The following is an 18,021-nucleotide window of genomic DNA, read 5'->3' on the forward strand; positions in this document are numbered from 1 at the left end:
AATAATAATAATAATAATTAATTTAATTTATTTTTTAAAAAAAGTTCAAAGAACAAACAACCAAAAAAATATTCTGAGCCATGGCAATATCACTGGAGAAAGTATAGTTATCAAAGTTGAAGGGTACAGCACTTAAAATGGGTGGGAAAATTAGCTGTTTTAAGTCACTTTATAGTCCCACTTCATATGTTGCTCAGCCCAATTACAGAGAGGTCTTCCTGTCTGCCAGTGGTTGGATGAGACCTTTCGAACAGTACAAAACCGAGTACTTAATGCCGTCCAAAAATGACTGAAGGGTCAAGTTGCAGCAAAAGGTTGATAGGGAAGTAAATGACAAGTTATGTGTGACATTTCAATGAATCATTCAGCGGGTGGCATTTGTGAGGCAGAAATAGAGCAATTATAAAATAGCCTAGTCTGTTGCCTCTGAAGAGAAGAAGGTGGAATACAGGGTCTCACAGATCAGATGGCCAAAACCCCTGGCAGACATACTCAATCCATAGATCCTCTCTCCTCCATCTCTCAGGACTGTGGCCCAACAAAACCAAAGAAGATCTAGGTTGAACATGGGACCTACCTCTGGCCTCACAGGGTCTTCAATGCCCACCACACAGATACAGGTCAAGTCATTAAGAATGTCATTCTCATTTTCCCAGTCAGGCTCTGGGCTACTTGGGAAGTCCCGATAGGCTACACAGATGGTTCGGAGGCCATCGCAGGCCATGGGCTCAATCACCTTCTTTACCATCTCATCTCGGTCTCGGGGCCGGAAGACTCGGGCCTCACCTGCTGCACTGAGGATTTTACAGCATCTGAAAGAAAGGCAGGCAATAACTCAGTTGGTTGCTCAATTTGGAAGTATTGAGATCATGGGATTAATGAGAGAACATAAGTTATTCGAAGTTACTGTCTTGCTTTTTCCATCCCTAGTGTTTAACACAGTGGCTGGAATATAGTAAGCACTTAATATAGACTCACTCTTTCTTTGGTGGGGGGAGGGTTATAAAGCTACGTTTTCCTCTGCACTAGGGGCATGCCCAGACACATGCCTTAGTTTTTTTTTATTTTGCCCATTCTCAGATAGATACAATAAGATCAGGTCTTTGCTGCCAGAATTAGGAACATAATTCAGGCTCAATCATTTTCTTTCCTCTGGGAATGTGCTGCCCCATGACCCTGGTGTAAGGGTTAAGGTATGAGAGGCAATGGGGTATGGTGGGTAGCAAGGAGGCCTCAGGTCCTGGAGAGCGTGAGTTCAAATCTCTCTTCTGTTACCTAATGGCTGCATGATTCTAAACAAGGCACTTCATTGCGCTAGAGGAAACTGTCCAAGACTATAACATGCAGAAAAGATGCCAATTTTTGTTTTGGTAGAGGAAGGTTTTTCCTCTCTGCCAAAGAAATCAGGAGTTCGGTCCTTAGAGGTTAACAGCATCCACTTACATCATGTTTCTTTATGACAGCTAATATCTACCCATGTGACTCTGGGGAAGTCACTGAGTCTCCCTGGGTCTCAGTTTATCTCTCTGTAAATGGAGATGTATTAGGTGGCCTCTTTAACCCTACAATCTTGTGCAAACCACTCATTTTGAAAGTGGAAATTTTGTTCTAGAGAAACTGTGGTTGGTTAAACCCAAACGAGAAGAAATCAGTTAAGGGAAGAATTTTCTTGGCACCCGGGTTCCGTAATTCCCAATCCAGTGCTCAATCTACTACTCCACGATGTCTTCAGGGGTGCTTCCCACACGTTACAGGCAGAGGATGCATTGGATGGCCATGCTTTGGGATATAACACCCACCAGAAAGAGACCACATGCAGGACCACTGGATATAGGTCTTTGGGATCTCAAGCTATTCCCTGGAAATGAGTCAGACACTTTGAGAAGAAGAAAGAAGCCTAGAACAGCAGTCAATAGACCTAGATTCTTGTCCTGGCTTTAAGACTCACTTGCTTGGTGACCTTGGGCATTTGAGGAAACAGAGGAGCAGCAACCTATCTCAGCCCAAATATCAAGTGAGGTACAAAGTCAAGATTTGAACCCAGGTCTTCTAACTCCCAGTGTCACATTCCTTCCACTACACTATTCTTATCTACAACCAGAAGCAAGTTACCACTAACAAATATCCCACAACAAGCCTTAGTGCACCCTCCCAAAATACCTGTACCAAAACAAACAAACAAAAAAGAGAGAACCTATGGAACCTCTAAAGAGTTTAAAGAGTTTAAAGATTACTTGGCCTAGGGTTCTGAAGAACCTGGCTTTAATATTGAATCAGTCAGCAATTTACTATAGAACTTTGCATTAGTCACTTCCTGGGCCTCAGTTTCCCCAAGGGGGTTGGTCGAGATTATTTCTACGCCTCCTTTCTGCTCTAATATACTAGAGATCTCTAAGTCTATCAGGGGAAAAATTCTCCTGTGTGGTTTAGACATTTTTTTGTCTGCGTAAAGGCAATGAGGCTAGGTTAGTTCACTTCTTGAAAGTTCCTTCCAGTTCAAGGATTGGCTGTGAATAAGAGAAGTTGGCCATAAGCCTTGGGTACTTACTTTTTCAGGACAATCTCTGACGCCCCTTTGCTATACATGCGAAAGCTTTCATCAGGCATCTTAATCACCGTGCTCATGGATTTCCTGACGGAATTAAAGGTATACACCTTGTACAGTTTCTCCTCAGGCATCTGGCTCCTCACAGGTTCATAATCTTGCTTCAGGTCCAGAACAAACCCCAACAAGCCACACTCAGTCTTGTTGCCCACCTGGCGGGGCAGGGCACCATCCTTCTCTGGTGGCTAAGAGAGAAGATGGCACAGCTTAGTTTCTAGCTCATCCTGTGATGGGCCCAATATATTCCCATTAGGCCCAAGGTAGCAGAAAAATCCAGCCCATTGGGAAAGGTACTGCCCTCTTTTATTTTTTTCAGAAGAAAGATAGTGGGGACAGGGGACAGAAAGTGAAGGCAGAAAACGAGATATCATCCTGAATCTGCCACTGAAACACTCAGTGACCTTGATAAAACCAAGATCTCAGTTTCCCCTTCTATAATAAGAAAGGGTTGGCCTCCATGATCCTGGAGCTTCCTCCCCAAGCTCTGGCACCCTAATAAACATGAGGGCGTTTTGTCAGCTAGGCCACAAGGAGTCACTGAGTAGGTCTGAGCAGAGGAATGACATGGTTGGATTTATATTTGAGGAATATTAGTCCAGTAGTGCTGTGAAGAATGGATTGGCAGAAATGTGGTGAACTGTAGGTATGGAATGAGACATACATTGTCAGGCATGACCAGTGAGTTGATTTGCTTTTAACTGGACGTCTTTGCTACAAGGGAAGGCTTCTCCAGGCCTGGAACAACCTCCTTCCTCACTTCCACCTCTTAGAGTTCTCTTAGAACTCCCAGTTCCCTTTAACGTTCAATTCAAGTAACATCTTCAAGCCCCGGCCCATCCTTAGTACCTCCTAAACCCAAGATACTTTGCATCTGATGTACCTTGTTTTGACTTATTTCTGAACATACTGCATCCTCTCAGTAGAATGCAAGCACCTTGAGGGCAGGGTCTGTTTTCTTTTTTATATTTGGATCCCCAGTGCTTGGCAGAATGTCTGGCACATAGTAGGGACTTAATAAATCCTTGCCAATTGAGTGATTCCATTGTGTTTGAGGAGGAGGGGAAATGGAAGTCATTGGGAAATTGGGAAGTGTTTTAAAGATACAAATAAGATTTTTTTTCTTCTTAAAAAAAGAATTAATTCAAGGGAGGGAGAATATGGAAGGGGGGAAAACAAACTAAAGTGTGTTATAATATCCTATTGAGGTGGTAGGGAGAATTAAGAAATATAAGAGATTCTGGAGAAGTACTGTATTGGGAGGATTGGCTAGAGTCAAGAGATGTTGGGAACTAATTAGATATGAGAGTCAAGGGAAAGGTCAGAGTGAGAGATAATCCCAGGAGGTTTCTCAGTCAGAAAGAGGAAAGGGGCAGGAAGGGAGCAAGTGTTTGGTGTGTGTGTGTGTGTGTGTGTGTGTGTGTGTGTGTGTGTGTGTGTGTGTGTGTTGGAGGAATTAACAAATTCAATCTGGGACAAGTTGCATAGTGTGTTACTAATTCTCAGTGGAAAAGTGGGAGCAGGAAGGAAAAGGAAAGAGAGAAAAGGAAGAAAAATAACCCTTTGTTTTACACATACCATACATCTGAGAACACTTTAAGAGAGCAGAATTCATAACTCCATGCCAAATTCAGAGCTATACCATCCTACTTCTGTCTTAAAGTGTTGTGTTTTTTAAATGTCCTGAATCAGGCAATTGAGAAAGCTATTCTCCCATTATAAACAAGCTCCTCCCTTCATTACACTCCCCTCCCTCCTAAACCAATGGATGAACAGAAAAAGTTATGGTTGAATTAGAAGCAGTCAGGGCCAGGTGAGACAAGCCAAAGTCCAGATGTTTGTTTCTTTTTCATTGATGCAGCTCCCAGGGAGTTAGCCCTGCACCCCCAGAGAGCTCCAGGGTGAGCTGCTATACCAGAGCCCACCAGGGCTTTTGCCCACATCCTTTCAGGAGTCATTCAAAAGGAAGAAAGGAAGACATTCCAACTGGCCAGACAGAACCTAGTTTGACCATACTTAAAGGTGATGAATGCATCTTCACACCCACAAGGCAGGAAAGGGTCCCTAGATGGAGGAAGTCTTCCTTCTCCCTTCTCCCTTCTCCCAGACCCTGGATGATGCCTGAAATTACTTTCTCAGAAGTCTAAGGGCTTCAGTCCTCAGTAAGAGCCTAGAAAGTAAGGGAAAACTATAAAGAAGGAGCTGGAGTTCAGTGGCTTGAGTGCTGGGTTTAGAGTCAGAATACATGGGTTCAAATCCTGGCTCACCTATTTATTAACTAATCAACTGTGGGCAAGTTAATTCATCTCATAGACCTCCATGTCTCCAATGAGCTCAAAATCCTATGAATAGAGAATAACTTACACTCAATTGTATTTTTTGTTTGTTTGGGGTTTTTTTGCGGGGCAATGAGGGTTAAGTGCCTTGTCCAGGGTCACACAGCTGATAAGGGTCAAGTGTCTGAGGGCGGATTTGAACTCAGGTCCTCCTGAATCCAGGGCCAGTGCTTTATCCACTGTGCCACCTAGCTGTCCCCCATTGTAAATAACTAATAGCAAAACCTCCTCTCAGAGTAGGGTCACAAATTTAGAGGTGGCAGGAACCTTAGGGGACATCCAACCCCCTCATTTCACAAATGAGAGTTTAAGTGACTCGCCTGAAGTCCTTCACTTACTTAGCCATATTGGCTAGACTTTAACTCAGGTCCTCCAACTTGAAATCCTTTTCTCTTTCTACTAAACCATGCTGCTTCACTGAAGACAAAGCAGGCATCCTTCCTAGTTTCACATATGCATTCTGTGCCCTTTGCTTCAAAAGGATCAACATTCCCTGCAAGAAAAATCAGTCTGGAAACACAGCATTTCTGGAATTCTGAAATAGACAGAAGCATCTTTCATATTTATATTTGTGTGTGTGTGTAGCTATACCTATATCAGTTAACCTTCTAATCTTTTCCCCCTTAGTCTATACACAAATGACCTCCTTAGTATTCTCCTAATGAAAGAGAAAGACAATAAAAAAGCTCACTTAATGAAAAGTACTCAATTGCTCCTTTACCCATCAGAACAGGGACTTGCTAGCAAAACATCAAGCATCCTTCATGAAGCACTTTACTTTTCTTTTGAAAATAATTAAGGCAAGAAAAAAGAAATGGATTCTCCAACTAAGGTTCCTGAGAAAGTTTGCTCTGCCCCTCACTCCCAAATCTGGAAAATGCTCACTTCCCCTCACTGAAGGTGATGGATGTTTCTAAATTTTTCAATTTAAGGAAAGTGCTTAAATCAGGCATGTCTTCCTTCCTCTTCAGGCTCTGCTCCTGACTTTCACCCTGACTCTGTAGACTTTCTCCATCATGCTCCCCAGTGAATGCCTTGTTCCTACGTGTTATCCCCGAAAGCTTCCTATTATATATTGTCTTCTTCCATTAGAATGTAAGCTTCTTGAGGGCAGGGGCTGTCTTTCTACTTCATCTGTGTTATGAAAGGTTTGAGCTAGATGACCTCTTAGGGTCTTTTCCACCTCCAAATCTGTGATCCTCCTCTGGGAGAAGGCTTTCTGCTTCTGTTTGAAATCCCAAGACTTAGAATCATGCCAGGCACACAATAAGCACCTAACAAATGCTTATTGACTTTACCAGAAGCATTTCGGAATTTCCTAGACAGTAATGTGTTCAACATTGAGGACAGAGGAGACTGGTCATACTCTTTTTTTTTTTTGGTGGGGCAATGAGTGTTAAGTGACTTGCCCAGGGTCACAACAGCTAGTAAGTATCAAGTGTCTGAGGTTGGATTTGAACTCAGGTCCTCCTGAATCCAGGGCCAGTTCCTTTTCCACTGCACCACCTAGCTGCCCCAAGGCTAGTCATACTCTTGAGCATATTTGTCAAATGACACTCAAGTGTCATTTGCAAAGATGGTGGAATGGATTTGGAAGTCAGAAGACCTGAGTTTGAATTCTTGGCTCTGCCATTGCCTTATTGTGTGATCTTAATTGCTTGGTCTACAATGGACACACTTCAGCTAATTAGCATGGATAGCAAAGGAGTGTATTAGGAAACAGAATTTTCCAGCTAACTGAAGATTGAGCCATTATGCTCCCTAATCACCCATAATGACCATGTAATAGTGTGATGTTCATTAATCTAATCTTCAACTTTCACATCACAAAGGTTTTGCTGAATTTGCTGTTAGCCCCATTGAGAGCTAGGACTATAGATTTTCCATCCATGCTTTGTGACCCTTGACTTATGCATTTAACAACATTGAGCACAGTGTCTGACTCATAGTAGGCACTTAATAAAAGTTTAATGATTGATTGGCCAATAGAGGTAAATTTTTTTTAACTAGCTAAAGCATTGTTTAAAAAAATTGATGTGCATCTTCTAAGGGCTCCCAGTGCCAATGTCATAACTAGCAACTTTAATAAACTGAGGGAAACAGGAAACCGTTTAAAATGTGTCCTGGGAGCCCCAAAAAGCACTGATATATATGTGCATGTGTGTGTTTGGGTGGGTGGAGGGAAGAGAACAGAATTAAGAACCTTGAGCCAGCAAGGGAGGGCTTACTTGGAGTCTGGCTACTTCTGGGGGATGTAGGAGTTCCTCATTTCAACTGATTACTTATTGCTACGTGGGTTCTAAGGTCAATTATTTCTTTGTTCCTACAAGACAGCAAGTGATCATCCTCCCTCACCCCCCAGATATCAATTCTCCAGCACAAAGTGCTGATTGGCCCACTCCAGACATGGCTCTTCCCATTGTTAAACAGGCTATTTCTAAAATCAGACATCATGACACCAAGGCTAGACAAGACACAAACATGGATTTTCCATTTAAATGGAAAATCGTAAATTTAATGTAAATGGAAATTTAAATTCCAATTTAATTTCCAATTTAAATGGAAATTGGGAAGCCATTGTTGAGTGAGTACCTAAAATGAAATTGTAAGGGACAATCTTTGAGAAGATTTTTCAAACCATCCTAAAAACAACTGACATCTACACAGCAGTTTAAAGTTCACAAAGGCTTCACACATAGTATTTCACTCATGCCTCACAATAGCCCTGTGAGGCTTATGCTTTTATTATCCTCACTTGGAAAAGTAAGAACCGCAAGCTGAGAATTCAGTGACTTTCTCAGGGTCACTTATTTAGTGTATGTCAGACTTGGGATTTGTGCTCAGGTCTCTCCTGAGTCCCAGTGATTTTCCCATTAAGCCACACTTCCTCTCAAGAAATAGTCTGAGTAACCCTCACAGTGCTAATTCCACCACTTCCTAAAACCAAAGTAGACTGAAATTGACAAGTTCTGAGTGTTTGGTATCATGTAATGAATTCAGGGAAGATAATCAGGAGAATTTAGCTTTGCCTTTAACTCTCAAAGAAACCCCTTTATCAAATCTCTTCCCTTCTCTAGCCTCTGTTTCCTCATCTGTAAAATGGGAGTTTGAACTAGATACTCTATGAGGTCTTTTCCAGCTTTAACATTCTGGAACTTCAGGAAGACCTCTCATTCATATGGCCAACATTATCTAGGCTGATTTTATTCTTTCAAGGAGAAAAGAAACAGGAAAAAAAAAGGTGACATCTCTCTCCATCACTTCGCTAATCAGAAAGCCATCTAATCATTGTAGGCTGAATGGCTGGGTGTAATTACGTAACAGAGCAGCATGACAATTCCCATCAAGCCGGGGAAGTTAAGACAGCAGCAATGATGTGGCTCAGTGAACACAGACTCATGCTGCTTGCAGCTCACATGTTAAGAAACAAGAAAGCAAACTCTATGGAAATCAGAAGCTTCCTCCATGTCCCAGCAGACTGATTACGCCAACAACCCAAGTCATGCATGAAGAATCATCTCCAATGTGAATCCTGGGAGTCCCTGTTCCCAGACTCTTTCCTTCTCTTTGATGATAACTACATCTGATCTTTTGCTACATCCAAACCTCAGCTGCCTGCACTTAGTCTATCACTGCTTCTTCTTTCCATGGGTTGTATCTTTTATCATGTCAATGCTGGGGAGGAATCTCTCTTTGGACCTTTCTGATCTCTAGTATTACAAGTACTTTTGGGGACCTTTACTTCCATTTCTATAAGGGAAAGCCCAATAAGTAACTTCCCTCTCCCATGCAGGTTGGTTCCTGTTCATAGTAATAACAGTAGTGGGAGTAGTGGTGGTGGTGGTGGTGGTGGTAGTAGTAGTAGTAGTAGTAGTAGTAGTAGTAGTCGTTGTCGTCGTAGTGGTGGTAGTAGTACAGGTGGTGGTGGCAGTAGTTTTTATTGTCATAATAGTATTCTATTCTATTATGTTAAATCATATATTATGTTATGTTATATCATGCTATGCTATATATAATAAGGTTTCCAATAGGATTTACATTTAGGGTCACATCTGACCTTCACAGTTACCCTAGAAGGTAGTTACTATAAGTATTGTTAATCTCTTTTTACAGATTAGAAACAATGGAAAGTCATCAAGGTGAAAAGATTTGTTCCCTACCACACAATCAGGATTTAAACTTGAGTCTCCCCTGATAACACATTCAGTGCTCTATTCTAATTTCCCTGTTGTTTTTGCTAGTAGCTGCCTCAGCAAATAAAATCTTTGGAGAGTACCCAGCCATGACCTTGGATGCGACCCACTGGTAATTATCATTTCCATACTTGGAAAGCTTATGGTGTCATCGATCATAAAGCTTAGATCATTGCACCCAGAAGGAATCACAACTTATTCAGAGAAAGCTGATATGGTTTTAATAAAGGGACATTGTGACTCAGTCATGCACTTGTGTACTTTGGCAAAGCATCAAGGGAGGTGAGGACATATATGACACAAGTAAAATAGTAGACATATTTTTTTTCTTTTTTAGTGAGGCAATTGGGGTTAAGTGACTTGCCAAGGGTCACACAGCTAGTAAGTGTGTGTTAAGTGTCTGAGGCCGGATTTGAACTCAGGTACTCCTGACCCCAGGGCTGGTGCTCTATCCACTGCGCCACCTAGCTGCCCCTAGACATAATTTTTTAAGGCTTCAGAAGAGCATTTCACTGTCCAGGCTTCTAGCTGTCCAGCAGCTGCTAAGCAAGATAGGTAGGGGAGGGAGGGAGGATGTGTCTAGCTTCCAGAAAATGACATTCTTGGATGGATTACTCAGGTGAGACAAAATTTCAGACTTGGACAGTTTATAATTCGCCTCCCTCTGCTATGATATTTTCCTTGCCATCCTCCGTACAAACCTAGTTCTCTTGTTCTGGATCTTTTGGTTTGGGACTCAGTGGGCCATGACTTCTGTCTAGCCCTCTAACCCAACTGTGTTGTGACCTCTATTCCATAGAAGAATTCTGTGAAAGGAGCTCACATTCGATTATAAGCTGCTTGAGGGCAGGGACTCTCTTTTGTATCATTTGATATTCTCAGAGCTTAGCACAGTGCCTGACACATAATAGGGACTTAATAAATATTTATTGACTGTTTCCCTGCTGGGATTTCAGTCTGAATCCTTTCTTCTCTCCCTTCTGTCCCCCACTCCTAGTCATGCTCTCTTCCTCTGGGCTACTCAGTTTGTGATTGTTGGTGGCTTAATCTGAACCACACTCCCTCACTTGTTCACTGCTCACCTATGATGGAAAAGCCCCGGGATTTACAAAGCTCCATAGTGGGAGCTTGGATATGAAGTCTCCCAGTTGGTCTCTGGGTTTTAAAATCATCTTCTCCCTTAACCCATCTGGCTATGTCACTGCCTCACTAGCTCTCCAATTACTTTAGGAGGAAATACGAATTTCTCAAGCCTGGCATCTAAAAGGCCTCTAAATTAGCTTCAATCTCTTTGCTCACCCAACCTAATTTCATAGTACCTTCACAAATTGCACAGTCCAGACAAAATATTCTTGGGGGTATTCCCAAAACCCCATATTTCAACACATCCCTGCATTGGTATAATCTTTTCCAGGGGACCTGGCAATTTTTATCTTGAAAGTGGAGCATATGATCCCTTGGGACAGGGGTGGAGGTAACATATGGGAACCTAGAAAGGACCTGTGTAAACACCTCCCCTGTCTAGTTGCTGATATGGAGAATTTGGCTATTCTTCTTTTATTAGTTTGACAGTGTTGGGTGGAGTATCCACACCAAGAGTTCCCACATGGACAAAAATCACAGCTCCTTCATATACTGATATAGCAACTGAGTAACACACATCATATCCACTGCCTGCCAAGCTTATGCTGAGAAAACCAAAGACTGTAAGCTCAGGGCCACTGTACTCACTGTGCACGCTGCTTTCTAGAGCCCAGATTCTGGTTGGAAAAGTTTACTTCTCTCCACCATGCACACACAGCAGAGAATTTCAAATAGCCCCTTTTTATTGAGATCTTCTGGTGCTGCCTCACCAGATTCAGGGGAAGGAAGGAAAAGGGGGGGAAGTACTTAAAAAAAGTAGGGGTGTGCTGGTAAATATTTAACAACCGGCTCTCCTAAAAAGTTGTAGGACCAACACCCTTTTATTAACATTTTCCCATCACTTTCTTAAGTCTAGAGAATCAGTAGAAAAATAAATCAAGCCCAGATTTGTAGCTCTTGGTGATTTCTGAGGAGTAAATGTTCACACTGAAAATTTTATAATGCTGTCTCAAGCCAGTTCAATTTGACTCTGACACACCCCTGCCTAAACATCTCCTGCAAAAGGCCAGCTGGGCACTGGACATCTTGTAGTTTCTGTAAACCATGCCTTTTCCACACACTCCAAAGCACTGCTTCCCATACTGTCCATAACAGATACCCAGAAGCCAGCCTCCCCATCACCTTCTCTACTTCTTTTCAATATCAATAACACTTGGACACTTTGTTTTGTAGTCTGAGGATAATGAATAATTACAGGCAATGACACACCCCTTTACCTTCCACTTACAGCTGTATGCCTTTCAAGTCGGTGTCCCCAGAGTCCAATAATAGGGACAGACTCTCAAAAGCCCAGAGCTGACTTACAGGGCAACTGTGAAGCAGACGAAGTTTTTCTTTGGGTTTGGTAGCAGAGTCGTGGGAAGGGTTGTAAAATCGCCCCTCTGAGTCAGGTTAGGGGGCGAGTCTTCAACCCCTCCCAAGATCCCACACCAGTAGCTGAAGCCTTGAGTCAAGTAACGCGGTAGGAGGGGTTGACCAACGTCCTCTTCACCGTGAGGATGGCAGTGCAGGGGATCTTGGGTACCAGAGTGAGGAGAAGCTCCCAGCAGATAAAACTTTTAAGTTCAAGCCTCCACCTGGGTTTGAGAGGCCTCAAGAAGAGAAGATGCAGGAGTCAGCAGTTTACCCCTCCCGGCAGAACCCTAAAGATACAAAGGAATGTATTGGAGTGGCTGTTAATACAGAGGAGCCCTTTGGTATAGGGACAAGGACAGCTGGTCATAAAGAAAATCAGAGAGGCCTAGACAGGGGTGCACCGAGGGGTGCAGATCATTATGTCCTTTGCATAGGCAGGGACATTAGCTCAGGAGAAGTCAGTGAATCAGCACTGACTCAGTAGGAAAAGGTGTACATGGTGAGGCAGGGTCACCTCCTCCTCTGAACTCTGGAAAGAGAGTGGAATGATGAGTCTTAAAGGTAGACATAATCACATATCCCAGTCAGGAAATTACAACAGTTGATACATGGAGCAGAGAGACAGTAGCTATTGTCAATAACCCTAAGGGGGCACCAAACTCTTGACCAGTCTATGGCTGCCTATACAAAGGTAGAGAGAATCTGGACTTTGGGGCTGTTGTTTAGGGTACCTCAATTGTACTATTGGCGTTGAGCATGAAGACAGAGAGAGAAAGGAAGACAGAGGGAGGGAGATACATACACAGAAACAGAGAGAGACAGAGACAAAGACAGAAAGAGAGACACAGAGAGAGACACAGAGAGACACAGAGAGAGAGAGAGAGAACTCTGTGGCAGCTCTGGGAAGTTCTAGGGAATCTAGAAATCTGAATAGCTTGGCATGTGTCTCTGTATTTGTGTGACTCTGAGGAAAGCTTATGAATTAGGATGAACTATGAATTGCCTGACCTTTTAGACATAGAGTATACCAAAGGTCAAGGTACTAAGGAGCAGAGAATTGGGCTGGGTGATTGAAAGGTTGCCAATTCCTTCCTAACATTTTCTGAATCTTTCCCTATTTTATTAGGCATGTCCATACCATAGGTCAAGGGACCTTGGCAGGGAGTTTAAACCTTATACCTCCATGGAGAGTTTCCTGTACATCCCTCTGGACTCTCATTGTACATCATCCATCCTTTCCAAGATAAAAGAGCTATAGGACTCTGAGCTGGCAGGACCTGCCTATTTTACACATTAGGAAATGGAGGCCCAGGGAGGTTGTGATTTGCCCAAAATCCCAAGAGTATGATGCACTAGCCATAGTGCATTCTGAGATCTGGGTATTAAATCCACTTTCTCCCTCTCCATTCATTGATTCGATAGTTTGTCACTGGAAGGGACCATAGAGATCAGCTAATCAAAACCCTTACTTTTATGGTTGTGCAAACTAAGGTCCAGAAAAAGTTAAGTGATTTACCCCGAGCCACAGCTTGTTAGTGTCTGAGCTGAGATTTGAACCTGGGTCTTCTGTCTGCCACATTTCCTGTTTTACAGGAAATGCAGACAGAAATTGAGAGGGGAACACTATCAGACTGAAGTGGTAACACCTTTGTTGGCAGGTCTACTGTGTTCATCATTCACTCCGCTTTTGTTGGACCTTCTCCAACACTGCTGAGTCACCCTAAGGGGGATGGGAGGAAGGGAACCTGCCATTGGAGTCCCAGGAGAAATTGCCCTAGGCTTAAGAGATCAAGGTTTCTGCTTGGATTCCAAGTCCCTTCCCACCTAGCATTTTGTCCATACGTATAATCCATGTTCTATTATTGTTTCAGCAATTTGATTTTTCCTTGAAGATTTATGTCTTGAACTTCTTCTATATCCCCACATGTAAACAGCACAAGGTTCCATTCAATTCAGATTAATTCATTTCAATAATGTATTCATTGTCTAGCCTGTGCCCGGCACTATGCCAACCAGTGGGGATATGGAGACAAAAAACCCAATAGTGCCTGCCCTTGGGGAGCTTACATTCTACCAGAATTCACAGAAATCAGTGATGACAACAACACAACATTTCTGTAATACCTTGAGTTTACAAATGCCTCCCCCCACCCCTGCCATAAACATCCTGAGAGATATAAGCAGCAGAAGCCCCATTTCATGATTAGAAGACTGAGGCACAAAAAGATTTAGAGATGGAAGGGACCTTAGAGCTCATCTAATTCAACTCCCTTATTTTGTAGATGATGCCCAGAAAGAGAAAATGCCTTGACTGAGGTCATGCACATTTCCAGAGCAGAAATCAAACACAGGTTTAAAATCCCATGCCTCTTCTAAAGTCACGTGGTAGTAAATGGCAAAGCTAAGACTTAAATGTGATCTTTAGATTGCAAGTCCCCATGATGCTCCATCATAATCATCATCATCAGGAGAGTCTTCTTAATACTATGTTTACTTATTGCTGGACCTGTAATCTCACTAATGCAGGGAGCTTCTGGTGAGGAACTGCAAATAGGTAACTTCTAGGTAATTTATGGACTTATAGAGTTGTCCAGGGAACCAGATTGAGTGACTTTTCTGGGGTCATACTGTTAGTACATATCAGAGGTAGGATTTGAACCAACAGCATCTTGGGTCTAAGGCTAGCTTTCTACCCACTATGCTTTAATGCCTCTCAATACTGGGTCATCATTTTCAATAATAAAAAAATAAACCATTATAACTGGCATCTATATAATACTTTTGGGTTTGCAGAGCACTCTACATACATTATCTCTGTAAAGTAGGTATCACAAGCATTATTATCCCCACTTTACAGATGACAAACTGAAGCTCAGCAATTTTAAGTGACTTGCCCATCCATGGGGGCACAGATTGCATCACAAACAGATTTGAACTCAATTTTTCCTCCCTCCATATCCAGCATTTGATCCACAATGGCATACCAGCTCTTACTAAAAAAATGTTTACGATATGTGCATTCAGCAGATTGAGGGACTCTGGTTTTATGATGCTAAGATTCTAAGATTCCAAAGCCTGCTCCTTCAGCTTGCTTGTCCTTCTCTGGTTATGCTGTGGCATGACTCGGGCCATAAGGGACTCTTGTCAGCAACTGCTGAATACAGCCTTTAGCTAGACACGACTTCCTCTTTGAGCTGCCTCTGCTTGCTAACAGCACCAGAGGTCATGTCCCTTGCCTTCTCGGAGATGCATGATTGGGACTTCGGTTTAACTGTGCCTTTTGGGTCCTGGGTTTTTCTTAATTAATTGGATGATTCAGGTCCCAAGGAAGAGTTCTGCCTGTGATGGATGTAAGCAATTTCTCCTTTCATTATTTCTTAGTTTTTCAGCTCTCCTCTTGTCTTTATGCCAGGTATCAGTCAGTTTTGCATCTAAATTGTCTGGCTCTTTTAGGAGTGAATCATGACTCTTCACTTAGACTATAAATTCCATGTAGGCAGGGACACTTTATATTCTCCTGTATCATCTTTAGTAGCTAGCACAAGATTGAGCCCATGGAATCAGATGCAGTATGGTACAATGACAAGAACATCTGGCGGAAACAAGATCTGGATTCAAATCTCACCACTGATACTTTACAACCTGGGTGATTAGTCTAGGCACCTAATCTCCTGGCCTAAGATTCCTCCACCTTCAAAATGATAGGGCTGGGGGCAGCTAGGCGGTGCAGTGGATAAAGCACCAGCCCTGGATTCAGGAGTACCTGAGTTCAAATCTGGCCTCAAACACCTGACACTTACTAGCTCTGTGACTCTGGGCAAGTCACTTAACCCCCATTGCCCCGCAAAAAAAAATGATAGGGCTGGACTAGATAGTCTCATATTTATTCCTAGATCTATGAGTCTTGAAAAAAAATAACATTTGGGCATTTGAGAGGACTGCAAGCTCAACATAATTCAACATGTAAGATATCATAGCCAAGATAATTAATCCTAAACCTAGGATACAATGAGAGGCATAGTTTCTAGAATCACAGAGGTGATAGTCCCATTGTTTTCTACACTGATTAGAATTGGAAAACTGTTTCAGTTCTGGGTACCATATTATAATAAGGACATTTATTAGGTGCAGTACATCCAGAGGAGGGGACTATAATGGCCTCAGATGACTTTGAGCTCATGAAGATGTATTGAAAGAACCATGAATGTTTTAACCTGGAGAACTGAATATTTAGAAGGGACACCAAATGGCTATTACATGGAAGAGGGTTTTGACCTGGGGTTTGAGGGCCCTGGAAGAATGAGAGGTAATGGATGCAAATATCAGAGATACAGATTTAGGCTCAATGTAAGGCAAAATCAGAGCAACCTGAAATTGAAATGAGCTGCATTGAAAGTCAGTGGTCTCTCATTCATTGAAGGGTCTTCAAGTAAAGCCTAAATAATTACTTACCAAATAAAATGAGGAAAAGATGATTAGTCATTGAAGGATTGAAATAAGTGACCTCTGAAATCCCTTCCAACTCAGACACCAGATGATTCTGAGTCATTCAACAAACATTTATTAATAGAGCATTTAATATGGGGAGATACAAAAATATATAACATGTACCCTGCCATCAAGGAGTTCACAATCTAATAGGGAGGTGAATAAGTAAATATATAACTAGCATAAATTAGAATATGTTTAATGCTCCACCTCAAACTCAGCAAATAAACAAGGATGACAAAAGATGGGAATAGTCAATGTAGAAAGCTAGGCATACTGATATACCACTGGCAGAGCTGAGAATTAGTTCAACTATGCAAGAAAACATTTTGGAATTACATACAAAAAGGGAATAAAATGCTTATGACCTATGATCTCACTGGCATACAACACAAGGAGGTCAAAGAAAGAAAGAAGGATACATACAGCAAAATATTTATAGCTGTACTTTTTGTAATAGCAAAGAATTGGAAACAAAGTGAATACTCATTGATTAGAGAATGGCTAAGCAAGGCAGGTATGAATGAATATAATGGAAGAGTACAATGCTATAAGAAATGATGAATATGAAGAATACAGGGAAGTAGAGGAAAATAGATTAATTCATGCAAAGTGAAGTAAGCAGAATAAAGTAAACAATAGACACTATTACTAGAGCAATGTCAATGGAAAGAACAACAACCAAAAATATTGTGTAATCATAATGATGAAGCTTGGACTCAAATAAGAAATATGAAAATGAACCTCCCTCACCTCTTTCCAGAGGCGGGAGACTATGAGTATGGAACACTGCATATACTTTCAGACTCCATTGATGTGATTCTTGGTTTTGTTGCTTAGCTTTGTTGTTACAAGGGATGGCTGCCCAAAGAAGGGGTAGAGGGATATATTTCAAAATGAAGATGATACAAATCAATTGCATTTAAAAAAAAAGAATGTGAAAAGTGTACAAGACATGGATACTAAGTATTATGACATCAGATGAGGAAGAAATCACTTTCAACTGATGGAACAAAGGAGTAGGAGGGGCAAAGAAGATTTCACAAACTACATTTTGCCTTTGGCTACATCGAGCATTACATAAAGAAGCCAGTCTCCATTTATCACATCCAAAGCAAGAACCAATAATCACAATAAAAATAACTCATATTAACAGGGTGCTGCCATTTGTTTATGAAATGCTTTCCCCACAACAACCCTGTGAGGTAGGCAGATGGTAAAAGGATTATTCCCATTTTACAGATAAGGATAACAGATCGCATTTGTAAAACAACTTTGAAAATTCACCATTTCAGTCACAACAGCCTTTAGAAATAAGGATGGCTATCATCTACATTTTACTGCTGAGGAAACTGAGGCAAATCAAGGCAAAGTGGTGGCATGACTTGGAGATGACAGAATCACAACTTAAACCCATTTTGGGGGTTCTAATTCATGGATTTCCACTAAATGATGCCATCTCAGTTTCATAGAAATTATAACAATAACAGTTACCATTTATACTGTGCTTTATGTGGAAGATGTTAATCACATTCCATACCTTATTTAAGAATCATCAAATCAGGGAATGGCTGAACAAGTTGTGGTATATGAATGTAATGGAATTCTATTGTGCTGTAAGAAACAATGAGCAGGAGGAGTTCAGAGAAACCTGGAAGGACTTGCACGAACTGATGATGAGTGAGATGAGCAGAACCAGAAGAACATTGTACACAGTATAATCAACATTGTGTGTTGATCTACTGTGATGGACTAGATTCTTCTCACCAATGCAATGGTACAGGAGAATTCCAGGGAACTCCTAATGGAAGGGGATCTCCAAATCCAGAAAAAAAAGAACTGTGGAGTATAGATGCTGATTGAACCCTACTATTTCTTTTGTTTTTGGTGCTGTTGTTTTTCT

General features: G+C 41.8%; 1 protein-coding gene across 11 annotated transcripts in view; it reads right to left on the reverse strand.

Moving 5' to 3' along the window:
- ATP2B2 (ATPase plasma membrane Ca2+ transporting 2) overlaps nucleotides 1-18,021 on the reverse strand; it is a 696,441-nt gene that overhangs the window by 68,102 nt on the left and 610,318 nt on the right. For all 11 annotated transcript variants that reach the window (XM_043971621.1, XM_043971693.1, XM_043971614.1 and 8 more), the window contains 2 exons: nucleotides 2,549-2,790; nucleotides 578-812 (listed from right to left, as the gene is read on the reverse strand). In XM_043971621.1, the coding sequence (XP_043827556.1) occupies nucleotides 578-812; nucleotides 2,549-2,790 (477 nt within the window). The remainder of the gene's footprint in view (nucleotides 1-577; nucleotides 813-2,548; nucleotides 2,791-18,021) is intronic.

The sequence above is a fragment of the Dromiciops gliroides genome, chromosome 1 (genome assembly GCF_019393635.1).
Source record: "Dromiciops gliroides isolate mDroGli1 chromosome 1, mDroGli1.pri, whole genome shotgun sequence".
In the NCBI taxonomy this organism is placed as follows: domain Eukaryota; kingdom Metazoa; phylum Chordata; class Mammalia; order Microbiotheria; family Microbiotheriidae; genus Dromiciops; species Dromiciops gliroides.